We start from the raw sequence: 24,045 nt of genomic DNA on the forward strand, positions 1-24,045 counted from the left end.
GATCAAAGTGTGATAAGCCATATACAGGAATCATAGGCTTACCTTGAGAAGACAGCAAAGACATTTTGTGCCTGAGAGTCCCCAAAAAGAGTGGAATTAAAATTTTAGTTCTATACTTCAGATAAATGCAACATAAAGTCATGATAGCTTACATAATTTAGGACTCTAATGTACTACTTGCATTCAGTTTTAGTAAAAAAAAAAAATCAACTATGTAAACTTACCTAAATCGGGCTTTAACTCAGTTGGCAAACTTAGCTTCCTGGACATCTTTGCTGAAAAGTGAAGTATATCTTTTTTTTAAAAAAGAATAAACATAATTCTGTTGGCCTTTATTTGCTTCTTTACCAATATTTGATATAAATTGTTTATTACATTATTCTCAGTACTTTACAGGATTTCCACTGAAGCAGAGCCTCACTTCCACAAGCGAGGTCAGTGCAAAGTAAAACATGGAAGACAGTAAAATCCCTAAATACATTATTTTATTACTTTTGCTGAGCTTGATTTCTCCTCAGGCTTCAGGCGGAACTTGGTAGATTGGATGAATTTGGCTTTGGTTCAACCCCAAGTTTTATCTCAGGTGAGAGAACAGAATACAGACTCTTGGCCATTGCAAAGACGTGCAATTAAGTTTACATAAAATTAGGATACCATCCTCCTTTCTTATGCGCTACATTCTGGTCAAACCGGAGACATTTAAAATAGAAAAAAGATGAACTTGGAGGTGCTAAAACATTAATGCACATGTGTAAAAAGCTAGTCATTTGAGATGCAATCCACAACCTTAGAAAAATGATCATAAAACCAGCAGCATACAAACACTTGCAACATCATTATTAAAAAAAAAAAAAAAAGATACTATAAGTTTGATAACACTGTTCAAGTGAAAAACAGCACTTGAACTTATCCCTAACTTAAAAATTCCTTTTATAGGAAGGGAAATCTTGCAGTGCATTTAAACTGCAGTAAAATACTAAAAAATGCTGCTATAATAAACATACCAAGTAAACTAGTAGCATACATCCCTCTTCCATCTTTCTTCAACAATTACTGGAGAAGGAATTATTTTGAGGTAGCTTACTGGACTAGGACTACACTCTCAATTTATTTCCCAAACACATGTTTAAATTTTGCTATATCATTTAATTATTCACCATCTTGCAAGGATAATACTTCTTTTCCTAAAGTAGATGTTGAGAATAGCCTCATAATTCTAGAAGTACCATGCAATGGATACCACTCATATAGCAGCCTGAATCTTACTGCTTTTCTCTGTTAAAAATTGAGTTATCTCATTCTAATTATCACTTTAATAGAAGTCATTCCATTTCTACATACCCTAAAGAAAAGTATGTGATTTAAAGTTACTTCCAAAAATGAAATTCTTCACTGTATCATCAATTATGCTCATCAATATTGCAAATGCTAGTTATCTGAATAGTTGAACAGTTTTATTCCTGTCATACATTATAAAAATTTGAGAATAGGATTCCAGAAATAATCTTCTAATTTCCTTCATGTGTCAATGATAAAAGTATGTTCAAATTAAATTGAAATTACTTACTCTCAGATGGAAATGCTAGTCACTTATTTTAGTGCAGGCTGAAACTGAAAAGGGCAGTCTGACCAGTCTGACTGCATGTTTTCTACCCTCATCCTTGCATTAACACTGGCCCATACCTAGCTTAATGCTGAGGCCAAAACTCATCTGGAGTTTCTGCCATGGGTTGTATCTGAGCAAGAACATCTCATGTTTCAGATCAGAGTTCAGACATACAAACAGAAAACCACGGTACAAAATAGCACTGGTGACCAGGTGCCCATCTTTTTGCTGTCAGCTTGAAGTTAAATCAGCTTGCAAAGAGATCATTCTCATCTGGAATAGTGAACTACAAGATGGACATTCCTTATAAGACTTGTTTTCTGTGTTAGACATTTAAATCACAAGAACTGAGATACTGAACAAACCACTGAATCTGTACATGGAAAATAACTGGAGTTATTTTTGGCTTTTAACAGCTTCTACCGTGTGTGAATATCAGCAATGATTAATTAACTTAGTCATTGAAGACAGAGCAGTCACTTTTGGCTTTTCAAATAGAAACATTTGGTACAATTTTAAAAATTCAGAGAAAACTGACAAAAACAAGAAGATACTAGGTAACAGATTATGTAGCAGGTAATAAAAGTATAGGCAAGTGTGTTGGATTCTAAGTATCAATGAACAGTTTTAGCTTTTTGTTTCCTAGTGAAAGGCCAGCTGTGTGAACTAGGTTGACAAGATGAAACAAATTTGTCAGACAATTTTCAGCATACGCTCAACTATGCCTCATAAATAGGATGAGAGGATACATGAACTGCTAAAAAGCATATCATTGCCAGAAATTGTGAATTACTGTGCTATGCAATAAAAAGAACCCCAAAACATTTCAAAACATATATTAATGTGCCAAACCCCCCCAAATAATTCAAATGTAAATAAGAAATAAGAACCTATTTCAATAGCAATGGTGCCATCTTGTGTTTAAAGAAAAAACTGCCTAAGCGTGCAGTAAGAAAATAGGAATATTTCACCAGATAAGCGATTTTTAGCTATCATTACTCAGTATAAAAAAATCTGCTTGTATTCACACCTGGCTTATGGTTTACAATACTTTTGGTAGATTCAGTTTTGCTACACCTCAGATGAAAGCTAGCAATATGCAAGACACCTTCGACAAAAAAAAATACAAAAATCAGTAAAATGGAATATAAAGAATGGAGATCTACAGAGAGAGCATTCAATGCTAGGCTTTTCACTCCAGCTGTAAAACAGGCCAAAGGTGATGCTGACTGCTCCTGCTGCACCTGACTGACCTCAAGTAGTAGCTGTCATATCAGAGTTCCACACCTCTCTCGTGGGTGGTGGTTGCTGCAGCATTTACAGCCAAGACAACCCTTCTGCTGCTGGTGCAAGACAAAGACAGATCACGGAGCTGTTTTGCTCCTCCTGTCATGTTGCTGCTCAGGGCATCAGGGACTATTTTGCCTGAATTTAGACCTACATTTAATATTCCTCTAAATTAGAAAACCTTGAGTAATACACAGGCCCACCCATATTCTTTCTGTTATTATATATGATTAAGTATCATATTAGAGAACTGTATAAAACCATGGGTTCTTGAGATTTCTCATAGGTCAGGCTTGGGAGGGCAGGTGTTAAAATATGAAAGGTTGCCTTGGCATAACATATTATATGTCAGTATGGCAGGTGCAACCTTCAATTCAATGAAGAAAAGTTGAAGGCTGAGACATGACTGAACTATCAATAGGAAGCTATGGCTTAAAAGTAAGATAAATTTTATTTGCAGCGGGTTATCCTGGGCTGATACTTTACAATGTATAGCAGTTTGAAAGCTATAGCAATTTCTCCTCGGTTTCTTTAAGAAAACAGTCTAAGCCTTTTAAAATAAAATTCTAAAGATTTTAAAGGAGACAAGTGTCCTGGAGTTTTGACAACCAAGAGAACAGTTTATGAAGCCTATTTCATATAACATTACATGAGAAGTAACTAAGCAGCTTAGAATTTGTTAGATGTATTTAAGTTCCCAAGTTATTCATATTTGACAATTACACAGAAGTGAAATACTTATATTACTAATTACCAAATGTTGAAATCTCTAAATTTCACATAATAATAAAGCCATTTTACAAGAGAGTGTAAGAAAATATGTACTTGGGTACATCCAAATTTAGATCAAAGTATTAAAAACACAATGGAAGATACAGTCACAGTCTGACAATAGGGCAAATGAGAACTTATTATGAACATCTTAAAATTTGATTCCATGAAAACAGCACTAACAGCAAATTATTTTGGCAATGTTTGAAAAACTTAGGTGTACACTTAGAATGTAAGAAATGTGAAAAACCTTATGTCAGTAGTTGCAGCAGAGAGTATGGAAGTCTGGAATTAAATCTACCCTGCTCAACTCTGTCTACTAATAATGTTTGCAGTTGTTTTTAAATATACTAACTGCAGAAAATAAGTATGACCAACTTTCCTGAGAAGCATTTGACATGTAGGCTACTAGAACAGTTATAAAGGTCTCAAAATCTACCACATTTTTCAGGAATCTTTACTAAAGCTTTTTCCAGAAATGGTCATTACAATACATCTTAACTGTCAACATGATTTTTAGCTATAATATTTAATCACCTGTATCTCTTCATGCCAAATAATTAACTAACCAAAGTATAAGTAAAAGAGCTTAAGATTTTGCTTTCACTGAATCTGGAGTCCAATGTCCTTCTATAAAAATGATGCAGCCTTAGAAATTAGGTGCTGCCTACCAATTCTTTCTGTAAATGCATCTACAATTAGTATGTTTCTACAAACAATTTACAGCATGCTATTTATACTTCCAAATATTTGACATTCCTAAGAGAATGTGTTGTTTTCAATAATGGCCACAGGACTTTCTAGAATTTCTATAAATAGTTAGTTAAGTATCTCAATATTTCCAAGATAACTGTAACTTGTTCAAAGTTCATCTCTGCAGATAAAAGGCAAACATGACACAAAAGCAACATATTCACAATAGGTCTTAACTGGAATTGCTATCCATTCTTTAGCACAGAGCATTCACAATTGAGTTTAAAAAAAGTCAACAAACAACTAAACAGACCAACTGATCAGAATGTTGGTATATATTGTTTAACTTAGGGTATTGATTCACTCCTATGTGTGGTTTGACCCTCTAACAAACCAGAGAATTCTTGTTTGGTACTGTCACTAATCACAGAAATCTGCAGGAATTATGATGTCTCATATTACTGGGTTACATTACCCCTACCACTGAAATGAAATTACTTCACACTTTGCTAGCAGCATTCCCTTGCTCCCTGTTCCCATGTGACAAACGCAGGAGTGATATTAACAGCAACTGAAGTTATCCATGTGAATGATTCTTATTCTATTTTGCAACACATTTATCAGGTTGTATTTCACACATTGACAAAGAACAGAAGGAACTTGAACTGGTTGCACTGATTGCCAGCGTAGAGAGCCACGACCATGCTATATACGTTAAATTTGCCCACGAGATCACAGTTGATGGTAAACAATTTGTTTCCTACAATACGGTGATGTTAATGACAGTGAAACATTTCACAAAACTCATTGTCCGTTCACATTTGGTTGGCAATTCAGTTTAAAACAATGAAATGCAAAAACATGCACCTATTAACACAGAAGAGGTGTTTTATTTGTGTGAAAGAGCTTAGAATGTACGTTCAGAAAGAGCTGGAGTAAACATGCCAGATAAGCTATAGTAAACATGGTAGTGAAACATCCACATTCAATGCACAGCACCAAACCACTCAAAACAAAGAGAATGCAAAAGAATTATCTTTACACTTCAAATAAACTCTGCAAGTTACAGAACTCACAGTATAACTTAGAGCACGAAGAATGCATTACTTGTAAATAAATGTTTTTCTCTCTTTAGCTGTGAAAAACATTCACAATGTTTTCAGTTGAAAGGCTTCAAGTGAAACAGATGTAAATAGCTCTATAGATTGTCATTAGCATATTTTATGAATGCTCTAACATAACTCTTTGAAAAGATGCGAAAAAAAAGAGGTCACAGGCAAACTTTTGATGTGTGTTGCACAAGACAGTTTCAGAAGAGACAAAAGGGAAACATTACCTCTACAGACATTGATATAGCAATAAATGTTGTTTTTCTCATTAGAAGACTTGAACATTAAGTTCTAGTTACCCTAAATTCCCTTTACAGGAGTATATTAATAGTCATGTAAAAGATACTAAATTCTTTTAAGTTACAAGTGAATTCATATAATATATTACTGACAGCCATTTGCTTTTTTGAATTATATTCAGGCTTCTGCTGCCTCAGAACTCATCTTCCCTACCATTTCTGATATCACTGCAAGAAGGGCTCAACACAGTACCGTACAAAGGGCATATTCTTGCTCTTCCTCATTCTATACCTCAGATTCTAAGGACCACTTCATCATACTCATATTTGTCTCACTGAATTTTAAATGTTTCTTAATTACTGAATTGAAATGAAAGAGATTAATGACTTAGGACAGAAGTTAAATTGCCAAACAGAATAATCCAAGGCAGACTGTACGAAAATAAATCTCTTCGTCCCTAGTCTTACCCTGTGGTTCTACCCAACCTATGAAATAGCAGTTTAGGAAACAGTTTTACTACCTAAAGTCATTTCAACCTAAACTGACTGAAGAGATAAAATTAAATTATCCTACAAAAATACAGTAATTTGCTAAATGAAAACAAAATGAACCATTAACAAAGTGATTTTTCAGTGAAAGTAACCATATCCCAGTTAAGGCAGAAGATTCCCTTTCCCAAAATTAAATCATACAGCTCTCACCTTCATTTATTTAATGACCCAGCTGCCAGAAGCAGAGTTATTTCCATGCCAATCATAAAAGGGTTCAATCTAGCTGCAAACAACATATCCCAAGGCAATTTTGTTGCCAAATTATTAAGACACAAGTCTAGAGCTGGTAGGGAGGGTCTTGTGTCACTGCTGGATGCAGAAAAGTAAATGGAGTTCTGGAACAGTTATGGGGTATACTTATATATACAACTAAGTCCTCTTCCAGATGAACAAATGAAACCACAATACTACATCTTTATTGATCACAGTCATATAGAAATCTGACCATATGGCTACGAATACAACTTATAAAAAAGAAATTATATCAGCCACATGTTCTCAAAGACTCTCTTAAAAGCAGTGGAATAATGTTGTGACTTGCATAGACTGAACTCTTACTATGTATTAGAATTTCACCCATCCGGAAAAATAGAGAAGTGCAACTGTAAAATCAGAGAATTTCAACCACTGATACTATTGATTCTTTTAAAAATTATTGCACCCAGTGTATTTAGTACAGAAGCAGCCCATAGAAATTACCACTTAGCATAAAGAATGAAAAATTAATAACTTAATGCGTTGAAATTTGACAGTTGGTTTTTTTTTTTTTTTCTGCTGGGTTAGTGTTGCATAGAGGAAGGCGCTGGATTAGAAAAAGCAGAATTTTTCTAGTTCCTACCTATGTCATTGGTTACCATCTTGGAAAACTTTCTGCTTTTGGTCTTCACTGTAAATAATATTTTAATAAAAAAGATTAATCTAAGTGTATCAAAAGGTGAACTGAATAAAAAAACAAGACTAGAGAAAAGAAAAATACTGTACCCTTTTCTATAAAATTATTCATTTTTTGTTCATCATCAGAATTGTTTGGTGAACCAGAACCTACAAGTGGAGACAGAATGAAATGGATATACATTTGTCATGAATGAAGTGGATATATGACACAAAATCAATGTATTAATGTAAGCTTTGAGTTAAATGAAGATACAAAGAGGTATTAAAATATCAAATACTGATATTCTCTGTAGCTGTACTAGATATTATACAGTACAAATTATTTTGGTATGACAAGAATTCTGCTGTATCAGGCTTATAATGCAAGGTACAACACTGCACATTGCAGCGAGTTTATTGCTAGAAATATTTCCCTCACTGAAAAAATGTTTAATTTGAATAACAAAATAGATGTGCTAATCATTTCTCCAGACACAAAGATTAACCTAAATTATGATTCACAAAACACTGCTGTAACAATAAACTCAAGTTCTATACATCTGTTTCTTTGTTTGTCTTTTTTTCAATGCAGTAAAGTCACTGCTGGACCACAATTCTTCAACTATTCTGCAGACAACTGAGCCAGTGCTATCACCTGGGATTTTTCTGTATCCCTAACTCTGAAAAACTAGTGGTGTATCACTAGTAGTGATACAGATCACAGCTTAAGGCTTACTGTTGTCATGAAATTAAACACTGTCAGGAAAGTAAATTCAAGTAAATTGTTCAACTAAAATTATCCAAATTTAACTGGATTTTATGCTGCGGGAGTGTAAAATAAGAACAAAACAAGCATTTTGTCACTCCGGAAAACAAAATCTTGTCAGTTTACAATCCTATAGAATGTTTTACAGTTCAGATAAACAACCCCAGAGTCTAGGCCTATTCCTGCTTGACTTTTATAAAAAAAGCAGAAGACATTTTCACAGTATTTCTGCAATTCTGTGTTACCAAAACTGTAGGATATTGTCCTAACTTGCATAGGCAAGTAGTCCCTTTCACAGTCCTCTCAACTATACAGCCACCCACTGTAGGAAGTCTAATGGAAGTTAGCTTCCACTTTTCTTTACCTGGACATGGAAGGGTGCAAGATTTAGATCATTTGAACAAACACAGACTTCAGTCCAAACAGAGACTAGTCTCTTTTACAGATTCCATTGTAACAATTAAAGCCTCTTAACTAGAGAGCCTCTATACTGGAAAAAATTTACTTGAATCTTGCCTCCATCCTGCTTCACAAGCTCACCAACACTCTGCAGCAAATTTATCAAAAATGTCCTCTCTTACCTCTGAAAATTAGATGGCATTTTCAATCTTCTTTCCAGTTTTGTGTTCTTGCCCAGAAAAGATTTAAAACTTAAACCAAACCTAAGGAATTGCAGTTCTTTTCCCTTCACAAACCTCGAACTATTTCCATATCAGGAGGTGCCTCCAAGTTTTTTTTAAAGGAAAAAATTGAGAAATCTACCATGACCTTCATCTCATTCACTGAGAGCTGGGAGCAGAGGAGACAATTGAGGGAACCAAGGCACAGTCTAGCCTCACTACTTCAAGATTTTATTTTACATGAGAATGCAACAGTTACATTCACCCTCCATCTTCTGTCCATTCTCTGGTTTTGGTACTTTAGACTTCTTTATTTGTAGTATTGTGTGTGTACACATCATAAATTATATATCTTTTCACTCAGCTCTCCAAACTTCTGAGTTTTATGCTAAAATGAACTAAGTTCAAAATAGTGTTCTCAGAAAGCCAACCCAAACTGGAGACTCATTTTTACCTCTACAGGATTGGAAATTTCCCTCTGATTTTGTGTCCTTTTTTGGAAATTTGAATTCACCTATTCTGAGCTGTTTCCTTATTTGATCCTCTTAAAGAAACATCCAAATTTCATTAGTTTTTAACCTACTACAGCTCACACAACTCAGACAGGAGGGAGGGAGTAAACAGAGGAGGGGAAGCAAATTGTTAAATTTAGCAGTGTCCTTCATTTTCATTTTCGGACTTGGCTTCATTGGAAGTGGAAATGGTGAAATAAGGTTTACTCTACTTGAATTCCAAATTATGAAATAAACTCTTTAATTCATACTACCCAGGGGGTTACATTTAAGCAGTATGAATTGGAAGCAGTTGATATTTGGTGGATGCTGGAGCAAGTGAAAAAAGGATACACATTAGGGTTTACAACTCATTAGCTGTTCATTGCACATATTTTAAAGGAGTCTACCAGAAACCACACTTAGACTGGACTTTTTAAGTGGGTCAAATTCAAATACCTTAGTGAGATTGACATCTATCCTCAACCTCGACAGACAAAGGGATTTACTGCAACTGCAGCACTGCAGAGCAAACTGTTTACAGACATCAGTCTTGATATTCAAAAAATGAAATAGGAAAGAGGCACTTTATTCTAAACACCACAAAAACTGCTTTCACTATAAATAATGCTGAAGTTGACAAGTTCAGCATGCCAGTACTTAGCAATACAGAGGTTTGTCATGAAATCACATCTTCAGTTAAGACTTTAAATTAAGTTCCCATCCAATTTTTGCTTTAATTATAAATAAATTCAATTTACTCTTAGAAAGAGCTACCAAAAGCAAAACTGACATTGATTGATCTAGAAGTGAGTTTTCTACAATTTAAAATTAACATCCAAAGACAAGAGTTGTCAAATCAGAAATTAAAATTTGTTAAAATTTCTCCTAGATCTAAAACCATAATATTTTGTGTTGTTACACTTTCAACTCGGCTTTGAAAGATACAGGCTGCAACAGAAAAGGAATCTATCTTTAGATTCCTATCTTGATTAGCATTTTGCACTACATTGCACATACTACTTTACATATTTGATTTAAACCTGAAGTTTAGTCCTTTACTCTAACTTTGAGTAGTTTTGAATGAAACAAAATGACATCTTTAAAAGTTCTCAGAGTAATAAGTGAAGATAAGCGACAATTTTTAGCTACTAAAAAAATATACACCTCTAATACTACATATACTATTTAGTATTTACAGGGCTATAGCCTCAACTAGCCATTATGAAATAAAATATTAATTCTTTAAAATATAATTTAAAATATTCACATACAGCATAAAACATTCACATACAGAAAAAACCCAAACAATTCCTTGTTTAGGATGCTGGTTTCTGAAGACCTCTGATTCCAAAGAAAAATAGTAATTTGCCACTTATGGGGAAACAGAAGTAAACTTGTTCAGAAATAATCTTTACCACTTTTGAGGACTATGAAACACAATCACATGAACCAGTGCAGGAATTTGTGCATATCTTGTCAATGCTTCAAAATTCCATTGTGCAGTATGTTCCCCGAGGCATAAATATTTCAGCTTATATCTTTCTTCACTCATCTTTATGACATATTCCTATTCCATCTCTTGTATCAGCCTTGTTTTAAAAATGCAGTTGTGCAACACAGCAAAATTTATGACAGCTCAAAGAGTTTGTGAGAGGTTTATATATATTTACTTAACTAGTAAAGACTGACTTAATGCATAGGAAAATCAGAAGCTGAAGATCAGAGAAATTTATGATTACCTGATGTCGGCGACTTGCACCGGTCTTCTGGCACTACTGTACCTTCATTAATATCACAAAGACCTGCTGAAACACAAAGCCAGAGTATTATAAATACAGCTGCTATTTCATTCTTACTTCTACTGCAGTTAGGAGCTTCATTTCTTATTAGATACAAACAAGCCAGTTGTGATAGAATTTCTGTTGCATATTCTTTTTGACATGACCCACAGTGACTGTAGAGTCACTTCTTCCTACTAACAAAATACACTCCCTCATTAAATTTCAGTGAAAACCACCATATATTCAGCAAGACAGACTTATCAGAATAGTTGATTATTTACACGCTATAGATATATATTAAGTACAAACATACTTTGTTTTGAAAAAATTAGCGATATTAAAAATGCAAAAGAAAAATTAGATTAAAGAGGATCTTGAAGATTACAAACATATGGTGTGTGAAACTACAGTGCCTTTTTTCCAGCTACTTTACTGCTGATACAGTGACATGCTTTGTATTTGCCAATTTGCATTGCCAAGTTCATTTTCCAGAAAAACTCCTTATTGATGTCACTTACAGAATTCAGATATTAGGGTGCTTACAAACGTGTTCTTCCTAATATGGAGGAATTTCAATAGAATTCTTACATCAATAACTGCAGTATGTTAATATCTAAAAACTAATTCCTTTCATTCCAGTGAAGGAAAAAGTCTAATAGTCCACAATGAGATGCCAAAGATGTAAGTTGCCTCCAAGAATTATTCCACAGCACAAATTAGAAATACATAAGGAATTTTTCTATTTTTCTTTTTGACACAAAATTGTTTCCAGGTTGTCCACAATTAAGAAAAGTGAATTTTATTGATGTGTTAAGGTTAGTAATGCATCTTCAGGTTTATATCATGAAGTTTTCCTACAGAAATTTCATGATGTGATACTAAGGTAAAAAAGCACGTAATACTGAATAGTAATAGTTAAGAAATATTTGTCAAAATTAAAGATTTTTGCATGCACACAAATATTTCCAGCAGTCAAAAAGTTTGAGAAGTGTAATGGTGAGGGTGAAGACAACAAAGGCATCATATGGAAAGCCTGTCTATACAGCTGTACACTATACATTCACAAGTGCATCTGTGAAGAAACAGAAAATATAAGAACAGCTCTATTCTATCAAAGCTTTAAAATTTCCAAACACTAAATAAGAAGCTAATAGTCTTAAAGGAAAAAGGTTCTCCTGAAACACCATATCAATCTGGAACACGCTGAAAGTATGCTGCATTAACAGTTTCATTTATCCAAAATAGTTGTTTTTAATATTACTTAAAGCATATACAGCTTAAACCTCAAAACTCAATTACTAGAATTGTTGTCAAATGATCTTAAGGCTTCATTAACCCTACACTTGGGAGTCCTGGAACCAATTTAAATTCTAAAAAGTCAAGTGAAATTCCAGGTGAAAGCTATGTCTTTCCACTACGCAAGAGAAAGAAAAAAGTAATTTATTTTGTTATTTATCTGTCAGTAAATTGATGAACACTAGGGGATAATCATGGTACATATTCTCTAAATATGATGTGACCTCTGAAAGCACCAAAGTCTTAAACAGGCATGGGAGTCTAAATGTTTTGAACTAGACGGGACTGTGTAAAAAGACTTCTAAAAATCCTGATGTTGCTCTCCTCACAACAAGCCAGTTTTAGATAGTAGCAGTGCTGGGAGGATAAACCTGTACTGTGCTCTTAGAAGTCAGTTGCTCCTTCAGGAGCCAAACCAAACAAATTAAACACACAGCTCAGGAACTCAATTTCCTCTTTTCCGTAAATATCAATTCTTTACCTTCAAAGGAAGAGTTTAACTCCTTGCACCATTTCTCTTATGAAAACTCATGAATTGACAGGAATAGTCTTTAGCCAAGAATGAAGTTATACACCTGCACACTTGATTTCTTTGTAAGAAGTCTTGAGGCTATAATTTGACTAATATACAGCCTAATGAATAGTGAATGAAAGCGTGCATTATGGTAATCATTTTGGCATGTAAACCTTGGAAATCTAATCATAGCCATCTAGAAAATGAACAGGAAGAGATGAAAATTAATTTTACCTATGACTATATTAGTAATTAAGCTAAGCAGAGAATAATGTATGATCTAAGTTGAGAACTAGGAGGGTATGTCTATGACCAACAAGACGAAACTGGCATGACAATCTCTGTTGCTGTTCATCTTATAACTCCAGGTACCCTGACACAAGCTCTGGCAGCAACACAGCTCTCCTGGAAAAGTTCTCTGCTTTTGGGTTTATAGCATACTTGCAAATTGCTATGAATTACCCAGGCAAATTAACCCAAGAGTTTACAATTCAGAACTCCAAAGACTATAACTTCGTATAACAAATGACTTTCTAATAAGCTTTTAGTTTGTTTATCTCTCTGAACTCCAGAAGCAAGAAATTTGAAAACTCTCCAAATTAGAAAAAAAATTAAAATCTTATGTCAAAGATATAAACATTACCATGTTGCATTAAAAACCTCCCTAGAATTACAGCTGGATTTAATTCATGCATAAAGTAAGTTTAATGTGACTTTTTTTCAGTTTTTTGCATAGGCTTTAAAAATACATATCTGAAGAACCTAAACTTGACTGGAAATCAGTAAAAATTACAACTAAAACTAGATTGATATGAAGATGTTAAAGTTAGAACTATAAAACAATTAACCTGAAAAACAGAGTCAAAAAATTTCCCAAACCCAACAATTAAACTTTCTGATACAGTTCTTGCCTTGGCTGATGTCAGTCAAAGCTGATGTTGGTCTTGTGACATTTAAATTAAAACTCAAATAGTCCATGAAAAGGGATAGGGAAAACAGCATGACCAAACAACCCTGGAAGAGTTCTAGGCATGTATTTTCTTCCAGTTTGACTCAATTCCAGTTCTGAATACCTCATAGCTGACATTCGAAAGAAGGCTTTTTGATGTATAATAAAAATTATAAAAAGTCACATGCATGCAAGAAATTTTGTCAGAAACCTAAAACGTCTCTGGTAGAACTAAGAAGTACTAACTTATAAAGACTTGTATTACATTGTACTAAACAAAAAGTCACATAAAATCTTGTAATCCCCACCAAGTTATTTGCAACAGTTAAAACTGGTGTCCTACATGAACTTAGGTAACTAAGCAAGGAAAAATAACAGCTAATTTTTGGTGTTTCATTGTGAAATTATGACTTGTCTCATCATTTGGTATTGGTATTGACTTGATGGCTCCTGCCATATTTAGCAAACAGTACATCAAGCAAAGGTCTTGGTGTAATCCCCCACTGTGTATAGAGTATACAGTTTTCATCACACTGTAAAGCTTTTATTTACACTTTTCATGTCTTTTGGCACATGGCCAAAGTTGATTTCCACCCCTCCCTTACTATTACAGTCTGAAGGCAAAAGTTGATTTTGTTTATAAGCTTGACAAGCACCTGATGACACTGTCTAGCAGGCCTTAACAAAACATATATACTGCATGCTTCACAAACTATAAATTGCCACCCAAAACATGTGAGTAGTATACCTGGTATGAATCACTGATAAATTCCAAAACACGATCCCAACTGGGAGCTTGTATCTGCAGAGCTAGCCTGAAATGACAGTTTACAGTCTAGCTAGTGTAGAGAGCCTTGTCTCTAAATAGATGCTGCTTTATGACGGGAATCTGAATTTCTTTTCTGAGTAGAAAAAATAAGATGACAGAAACATACATCATATTCTTGCAACATAAGTGAAGGGAAAAATCTTGCATTTCCATTCAAATTTTAGAAGATAAGTAACTTTTACTGTATGATTTTTTTTAAAAAAACACCTTTGTAAATTTTCAGTTGGTTGATTAAGGACATGCCATTTACTGAATTGTAAATATGTTAGCAGATACTAATGATCTATTGAATTGACATTCTATGCTGAAACATACAGAATATCGGGGTTCTTAATGAGGAAGGACCAATCCTTCCTGCATTTTTTGGAAGTGGTGGAGTAATAGGGAATGATGTTTTCCTACTCCCCTCCCTGCCCTCATATGGAAACGATTTTCCAGTTCAGCCAATTTTGTGATACTATGTACAATATATTCTGCTCTCTTGCATGCTGTCTGAATGTGAATTTAATGTAACTAATTAGGAACTTGTCTGAATGCATATATAGGCTAGTATGATTTTTTTTTCTTAAATACAGTTAAATACAGGAATTTTCTAAAACTACTACATTACATTACTTACCTAAGCACTTTTTTCCAGATACTTTAGATTTTAAGTACTAATACTCCCTGAATATTATTGGAGTTGTAAAGGTGTGAAAATGTCTTATTCACAGAAAAATTTATTTTGAAATATTAAAATACAAATATTTTCAAGATAAAAAAATACAATGAAGGCATATCTTTCAAAATAAAACCACAAAAGCATAAGTTCCTTGTATTTTTGAAAATGCAGATACTAATGTCTGAGAAAGGGAGAATGCAAAATCCAAAAGTGTTCTGACTATCTCATATAGTTCCAATCCCATAAATAAATCAAAGGGTAATGTTTAAATATTAAGACCTTATTTGTGGAAAATTGCACAGCAATAATATTTTATTATTTAAATTATTGAAGTCTGGGCAACACATACATTGAAAGAACTACAAATAATGAGAAATTTTAAATGAAAGAGAAATTATTTTCAGATTTTAAAATTAATGTAGCTCCAGCTAACCAAGATATTGTCAGGATGGTAAACAGAAAGAGAACTACATGATTAAGATATTAACTCTTCTGTACAAAATCTTTTTTAACCTATTCCTAAATAAAATAGTCCAGTAGAATTCAGCTTTACAATTTTTGGTTTCAGAAGCTTGTTTTGGGATTTCTACCCAATTTTTGCTTTTCTTCAAAACAATAATTGATCAGTGCCAGATCCTGTTTTTCAGCTCTGTATTATGTTAAGGTGAAGGCTTTTCTTTTATGCCTAGTTCCCTTTCTGCCTTTGCAGCAGAGTTTTGGCTATTAAGACTACCCTTTGAGACATATTTCTTTTTTCTTGATTGGGGAAAAAATGGTAGAACTATGAACTGGATGACAGCATCAAGTGTTTGGGTTTTTATTTGTTTTTATTTGGTTTGTTTGTTTGTTTCTTTGTTTTTTTAAACTCTAGTCTTCCTGTAGCTTTGTTTTATTCTACTCTTTTTCATTAAAACATGGAGTGAGATTACTTTCCTCTGCCAAGGGCTGGAAAAAAGTGCCATCCTATGAAAAGGAACAATGTTATGCTTTAAAAAAATAAGCTTTACATTCTCCAATTTCTTGGATGCTGTAAATGATGTTGTAAGTCAGAGAATCTCTCAGGTAAATCATGGTTCTGATGGGCTACCTTCCTTATATAGATACCTGAACTTCAAAACTGTTTGGAAGGCTCTGCACAGGGTTGTGTAATACACAAACACCTCCACTCTTAATCCTTGTAAAAAACATCTTTGTTGAAGTAAATTTTCATTTGTAGTAGAAAAATCACTGTTTATCACAATGTTTATTATTATCACTACTACTAATACTCTAACTCTAGAGTTCTGAAACTTTTTCTGCCAGAAAGGGAACCAAGCAAGGGAAGTCTATAGTAAAAGAATACTAAATTCCTAAGATCTTAGGTCTGTAAACATCAGTAACTTTTGAGGTAGGATCTCCTTTTGATTTTGATATTTATTTCTTTAGAAATACAAAATATAGAGATTATTATAGTTGGTTTTTTCTTCAAGTTTCTTTTAAAGATTTCATGAACTAGAAAAACAATAGATGCGTGATGGACTAAAATCAGTTTCCAAAGGTACAACAATTACTTAAAATGGACTAAGAAAAATACTTATGGTGAGTGAACAAATAAAAAAAAAAATCAAATTAAGATGCTCAAAAATATTTGAATGCCATGAGATGACTTACTTATATAAGAGGTGCGAAGCTTTTTCACAGACTCTGAATATAAGTTAGAAAGGCCGCACATGCAAGAAGCCACAGTCAGCATACCTTTATGAAGCAATGAGAAAAGGAAAGACGGAGACACTAACAGTACATTTGAGACAGAAAAGCCAGCCAAATAACTTGTATAACCAGGTTTTTAAAATGCTTTTGCCATGCTGATTGTTAGTACTGAAAGTTAAGATGAAAAAAACATGACTTCATGTAATAGCTTCATGAACAAAAAGGACCTAAATCATGAACATCTTAGAGACACAGTTAAAAAAGTTATGTGGATCCAATACATTAAAATAACAAAAGCTAAGAAAATAAAGGCAAGTGATATTTAGCATTCCAAAAGGCAATTTATAATCTAAGTGCATGAAGCAGAATTTAAGCCCTTTACTCTCAAGACAAGTTAACACAGTCAACCACTAAGGTTACTTCTTTTTCTCAAAATAATTTTTTTTTTTAATTCATAGAAGAAAATATTTTATCTGACAGGATACCAATTGTGTACATTCTGTTCCATAATAATGATTTTTAGATAAGTTTCCTCAGTTGAAATAAGCTGACTCGTGTTAACTGGATCTTTTTCAAATTAACATTTGCTAAAATACATCCTAGACATTTCCATTTGAATAAAATATAATCTGAAGAATTTAACAGGACTTTACTCTGGATCTCTTAAAGAAATCAACAGTAGCGCATGAAGAAGAGTTTTTTGAACAACTTATTTCCTATCAAAAAAATAATCATTTGTGGCAGCAATGACACTGTTTATTGTTCTGTCTTCAGCTGTTTTCCTAAAATAACTTAGGAGTACCCAGGACATATCAGGGAGAAGAAAATTTAGAAATACTAAATTTTCCTTTTGGTTTAAAAAAACTTGGTGTTTTGACTGAAAACCCACTTTCCTCCTCAGCTGAAAAAGAACACTCTTCAGCATATTTTTAAATCAAAGTACTTCCCTTCCTCCCCCTCCCCCGCCGCCTCAAAGATTTATTTTACCAATTTGTATGTGCAAGTTTATTTGGCTTCCTCTCAAGCAAAACATAAGAGCATAAACAACATGACACCCTCTAGCTTATCAGAGACATTCCTTTTCAAAGTTTAAAACAGGAAGCCAAAGATTCCAGCAAACACACTGGCTATTGGCAAACGTAAATGCGTTTATACAAGCATATCATGGGTACTAGCTTTATCAGAAATATCAGTTACTTCTTCATGCTGTGATATTAAGTTAAATTCTTATAAACTGCATAAATCCACCATACATACTTATACCTACACGAGGTATTTTCCAGTTTACGTTTTTTAGAACAAACATTAAACTGAAAAAATAAGCAATGATGTCAACCATCACTATATTCCACTCAGTGACAATTTTTAAGAAAACATGATTTAACAAACTTGCAATAGTGATGTTAGTAACAGATCAAGGAGAAAGAATGGAACTGCAGTACAGAAAAGTATGTTTGTAAGACCAGATGACCAAGTGTGCCTTTCTTCTGAGCCTTAAAAAATGTTTTGGGTTACTCACCTCCGGATGGTTGCCGAGTTTTTCGGGGAGATCGTGGCTCCCTGCGATAAGGATCATTGGAGCCATACAGTTCAATAGTGCCAAGATTCAAGAGCACTGTCTTCTGGAGGTAATCAACCATGGCAATGCCATTACAGTTTCCAAAAACTACTCTGGAAAAAGAGAAGTGGAAGGAAAGACAGTGCTAATTAAATGTTAGTAAATTTTCACATAAAAATTTTTTGCTGTTCAGCATTTGAAGACTTTATTTTTTATGAATTATCCTAGACCGAACATATCTATAAATTACTATTTTAAAGAGTAGTATTGCTTAATTGTTCTGTTGTTAAAACATGGCACTGAGTAGAACAGATCATTGTCATTTTACTTGCCAACCTATCTGATAGGGCCTTAAATGACACTTTTTCTTGGCTGTACAGTGGCAGGTGAGAAAGAGTGATGATAATTTGTTTCTGCTGCTAGCATTATCAGGATCTGCCACGACCCAAAAGGAATTATCTCTTAACCACAAGAGACTGATTACCTCTCTGTGTTGCTGTGCAACTCACGTGAACACACAAAGACTTAATTTTAACGGGTAATTTTAAACCCTTTTGACAGAATAATGTAAAAACTGTGTAGAATATACTTACAGGCCATATGCTGAGTTGACTGCTAAGCTGGTTATCTGTTGAGGAGGTTCTCCACTCACCCACACTAGCTGGATAACTAGCTCAGTTTGGTAGCCTGGAGACTGCTTGAGAGGAGAATTTTTAACTCTGCAAAATAATCAAAACATGGTGTCTTTTTATTCCACTCCATAGCCTCCATTTTAAACTTAGGGGCTCACAGTTCATTAATTTCTAGACTACATTGGACTTTAGAAAGTTGGAAAAATGTAAAATATGTGAACAAAACCACGTAAAAGCAATCAGAAGAAAAATCCACATTGAAACCGTTAATTCACATTTTTAGGGGTCCTTTTGATTCACTACCTAATTGAAAATTAATAGAGCAGTGATTACAAATACTTCATTTTTCCTATCTTCAGAGCAAGGCATAACAGAGCTATTATGTTGCATTACCTTGAATAGATAAAAGTGCTCAGTCAGCATCTAAAAAGGTGTTATGCATTTTTTTTCCAGAGTTCCTGGAAAAATTCTGATTTAGAGAATGGAAGGGGTAAGGCTGCATGTAGAATAAGCATACTGAAAAGTGAAACAGAAGCACGATGTATTGAGACAAATGAAAAAAATGCTGATGATATGGCAGAAATGAAAACAAGTAAATTACTGAAATGGTAGACCAGTTGTACGCAATGAATCTGGGACTGGGGGAACTGAAACTCCTGGAAAGATTTTTTTTTTGCATGTCAATGAACAAACTTATAGCATGTCCCACAGAAAGGATTAGGTCTTGCATTTTTTAAGGTGAAAAAAGTTACACAGAACTTACATTCCTCTGTCTCCTGAATTCTTATTTTACACATTCATTCTCACTAATGCATATTTTAGGTTGCCAATATTTTACAAAAATTCAGAATTTTCCATTTTTTCGACTTGAGTTTTCTTTAGAAATACACCACTGCAACTTGGTACAATCAAAACAATTGAAAATCTTGACTCAGATAAAGCAATCACATCAGAATTAGTTATTTTCTAGACAGACTCACTCAAAGAATTAAAATCCATGTTGGGACCTTAAAACTTCAGAAAACAAAAAGTACATAATTAACTTTATATCTGTAAGATATATACATTCTGCTAGAAAAAGTGATGACCCAGACATCTCATACTGCACCTCTTGTAGAAGAGTAAAAAAAGATTGTCTTCTTTTAATTTTCATTTCTCAAATGACTAAAAGCTCTCACAAAAAAGCTTATAGAAAAAACTCCTAGTTTAAAAAGATCAAAAAACTGGTCAGAGACCTAAATTGCAAGCACTGTGAGACATCGTGCAAAGTGAAGATCCTTGACAATCGGATATTTACTTAATTCTGTTTCCAAAATATCAAGTAGTTCTCATAGAGAGTTTTCAAAAAAGAAGCATATTTATAAGTCCAAAGAGTTACTATTCAGTCAGTTATTTGTAAGAATTTTCACCACTTTTGATTTGGCTCTAAAACCTAAGGCTCTGGAAAACCAACAGATGAAATGTATTCAGCCACAACACATCAAGTTTCCTATTAATTTCAATGGACAATAAGACAAAGTGACTAAATTGCTGCTATTGAAAAATAGCTATAATAACTATACTAACATCTACGCTAAGTTTTCCTAAATCATAACGTAAGGATTTTCAAATTTTTACCAAATCAGCTTATGGAGTTTAAAGAAATTAAGATTAATTTCTTAGAACAGAGCTCAACTTTCAGTCATTTGGAAAATGCTGCTCTATAAAACAGAACATTCTCACCAGCAATTATGTATCTGCAATATCAAAGTACATATATTCTAGGGACATATTTTTGTAAAGTCCCATACTCAATGAAAGTGTAACAGAATATACTTACTTTAAACACGGGACATTATCACGAAGTCCATCAGATGAACTACTACTAGTTGATGGGTGAGACTGAGGAACAATGGACTGAGGATTAGAACCTGTGCCTGGAGTTGATGAAGGTGGCACCTGCTCACCATCTGGAGTTTCAATATCATTTATTTCATATAGCAGACGTACTTCCAGCATCTGTGAAATTAAAAAAAAAAAAAAGTCAGTAAAGTCTGCCTTTCAAAAAAAACTGGATACAAAATAAATGAAGTGCAACAGAAGATTGCAGTGATAAGTGACATCCAGGACTTTTTCATCTTTTAAAAGATAACAGTAGGTTAACAAACAGTGCAACCTAAATACATATGTAATCTTCAGAAATAGAGTCATGCTAACTACTACAGACTGAATATCTGAAGATTACTTGAAAGTCTCGTATATTTCTCAGTTTATAAAAGTTTGCGTCTTAATACTGGAAAAAATTAAATACTGGATAGAAAACTCATTTAATTATCATTCTGTTGACATACATTCTCAGTTATGAAGATGACTTGGTTTATGTAATTCTGGAATGGTAAAACTGAGAGCTAAAGGCACATGGACAGCCACCCTTTGTACTGATGCAACACTGTACACGCGAGACTTGGTTCAATATTTGGTGTGCTCAACTAGCTCATACATTTTAAAGAACAGCATGTTCATCATGACTTTGGATTTTCTTCTGCTGGATCGTAACAATATTAGTAATAATTGCAGTGCAGTGAAAAGAAACTTTTCCACTTTTTTATTCTCATCATCTGCAAAGTAGAACTTAATTCATGGACTGAAACAAAGAATATATAGTATTTTTAAAACTTTCCTGGTACTGAAGAATAATTCGCTAGGAACTGATTCATAAAAACTGTTTAGAAAAAAACTATTCCCTCAGAAGGGAATGTACTTATACACAAGTAAGCACCCCACGAAAGGTGAAGAAGAACACCCCCATGCCTCAGGTCCTTAAACTAAGACTTATCCAAAGAGAGCAGAATAGGAAGGGGACGGGGTTTATGTTGTGTGTGTGTGTGTCATGGGCAGGAGGTGGGAGGAAAAAACCAACTACATTAACACTTTACTTATAACATACAACATTTTATAATTAAATATGAGCTTCTAGCCCACACATTCAAATACATAAACTTGTATGTGTGAGTCTGATTTAACAAAGGACTTCTCAAACTCTTATAACAGAATCTTTGTATTTTACATAGAATAAAATAGCGGCACACCAAAGTCCTTAACTGACTTCAGTTCTTCTAGTTCTGCACACTGCAGTTTTGACAGGACAGATGGTAATTATTAGGAATCAAGGAAAAAAGGAATCAACTCCCTAAAAACTTTGAAATTCTTCAACTCCACAGCTCATTCACTTCTTTTATCATTTTACCTTTGATACAGCCAAGTTTTGACCCACTATTTGTTTTGATATATAGATCAAAGAATTATTATTAGCTGCAAAAGCTGAAAAGCAGTATCTTGGTGTGCAATATTTACTTTTGTTGAATTTTGTAATTAATTACTTTTTTCCAAAAAACCACATCTCTTCATTTTGAGGCAACTGTTTTTATCCATTTCACTAATAAAATAAAAGACAGCAAAGTTGTAAATTGCTAGGACAGTCTTCTTATAGGTAAACCCCGCAAAGTTAAAAGAATGGTCATAACTAATTACCGGAATGACTTCTGTTGTCACTTCCTGCTTGCTGAACCTGTAAATAATGACATGTGCAGAAACTCCAGCTATGCACAGCATTCTACTTTCTGGACACCATGAGATGATCTGAATAGCATATGGATCTTCATCTACTATATCTGTGTTTGGCCTGTCATCTTTATTCCGTGATTTTTCAAATACTTTGGCTGTTTTTAACTTATAGAGTACTTGCAGCGTTACTAGGAACAAAGCAAAAGAGAAAAATTAGTTTTGATCAGAACATATTGTTTTTCTTCTAAATTTTTAATTTATTAACTAGTCTTCATAGAGAAAGCTATTATGTTCAGCAAAAGAGGGTAGAGTAGAAGCAATGAATATCTGTGTTGCCTCTGTACATGCAGTGCACCACTTGGTCAACACAGGATCAGTTACTATAAAAAAATACCCCAACACTTATCCTGAGAGGTATATACTAAGCTACAGTAATAAACTAAGCCTTCACAGTTTCTCAAGTCTTTACTGTACTTCAGGATCTCGTTATAGCAACATCTTGTTACATATGCCATAACTACAACCTAATCACATCTATGGTAGAGGAAGTAAAGCTCCTTTTCTTTCTTTTCACAGTATTTCAAATCCATGGCCTCTCACCTGTGCTCTCATACATAATAGACCCAGTTCCTCCAATTTATATTTTATTTAGTCTGATCATTCCAAAGTGCTGCCCTCCGATCAGTCCACATTTTTGTTGATAACAGGTTTCCTAGAACTGTTCTAGTGAGGCTTTTCCACAGTTTTAAATAGCGAGTTACTCCATGTTGGTTTTATAGACATACCCACTTCCTTATCACAGGAATTATTTTTTTCTATGTAACACAGACTGCAATTCATGAGATGTCCATTTTTTTTCCCCAGAAACTACATACTGAGTATTCATCATTCATACTATAGTCAAGTAAATTGTCTTTGATATAACTACCTCTTGAATAGTATCCTTCTCAACTGTAATTCTAATTCTGTATTAAATTTTCTTTCAACTGTCTTTATTCTGTTTTCAAACTTCACAGGCATATTCTCTAGTCAATGGCCCAAATCACTGCTATAAATACTAATCACAACATTAGGAAAAATTTAAATTAGAGCATCCTTTCTCCTCTTCCATATTTCAGTGGTTTTACTTGAATCATATTTCCCTAGTTCATCTGTAAGGCTGTCTTATTGGAGAGATTTAAAAAGTTTTAAAATCAAGATAGAGGATACTTGCAATTTCTCCCTTAACAAGTTTATTTATCTGTTTTAGAAAGAAACTAAGTGTCTTTAAAGAATCTCCTTTGACAGGTCTATGCTGAATAGATCTTCTAAACACACAGAATCTATGAATTTTGGCTAACCTCCTTCTCTCTCTCCCAGGTTCTACTCCCACCCGAAACTGAAATTAAAGATCTATTATTATACTCCAAATAGTCCTCCTCCTAGTTTTTTAACATATACATTGCATCTGTTCCCTCCCACAACCACACACGCCTTAGCATTTTGGAATCTCACCCGTTTTCCACAAGTTTTCAAAGAAAACTGATGACGATTCCAAGATTGCATTAAACAGCTTTTAAGTACCAAGAGTAAGGTTAGTCAGA

At 33.8% G+C, this 24,045-nt stretch overlaps 1 protein-coding gene across 6 annotated transcripts in view; it reads right to left on the bottom strand.

Moving 5' to 3' along the window:
• Window positions 1-24,045, bottom strand: part of STXBP5 (syntaxin binding protein 5) — a 103,790-nt gene that overhangs the window by 15,234 nt on the left and 64,511 nt on the right. The window contains exons 15-22 of one of the 6 annotated variants that reach the window (XM_027887336.1): window positions 22,430-22,650; window positions 20,739-20,917; window positions 18,881-19,006; window positions 18,249-18,400; window positions 10,750-10,812; window positions 7,239-7,298; window positions 7,096-7,143; window positions 225-275 (exon numbers count right to left, since the gene is read on the bottom strand). In XM_027887336.1, the coding sequence (XP_027743137.1) occupies window positions 225-275; window positions 7,096-7,143; window positions 7,239-7,298; window positions 10,750-10,812; window positions 18,249-18,400; window positions 18,881-19,006; window positions 20,739-20,917; window positions 22,430-22,650 (900 nt within the window). Of the gene's footprint in view, window positions 1-224; window positions 276-7,095; window positions 7,144-7,238; window positions 7,299-10,749; window positions 10,816-18,248; window positions 18,401-18,880; window positions 19,007-20,738; window positions 20,918-22,429; window positions 22,651-24,045 lie in introns of all 6 variants that reach the window. The other 5 variants (XM_027887335.1, XM_027887338.1, XM_027887337.1 and 2 more) reach the window with 5 other exon arrangements.

The sequence above is a fragment of the Empidonax traillii genome, unplaced genomic scaffold (assembly GCF_003031625.1).
Source record: "Empidonax traillii isolate 1590-97213 ecotype Southwest subspecies unplaced genomic scaffold, ASM303162v1 scaffold207:size1520225, whole genome shotgun sequence".
Classification (NCBI taxonomy): domain Eukaryota; kingdom Metazoa; phylum Chordata; class Aves; order Passeriformes; family Tyrannidae; genus Empidonax; species Empidonax traillii.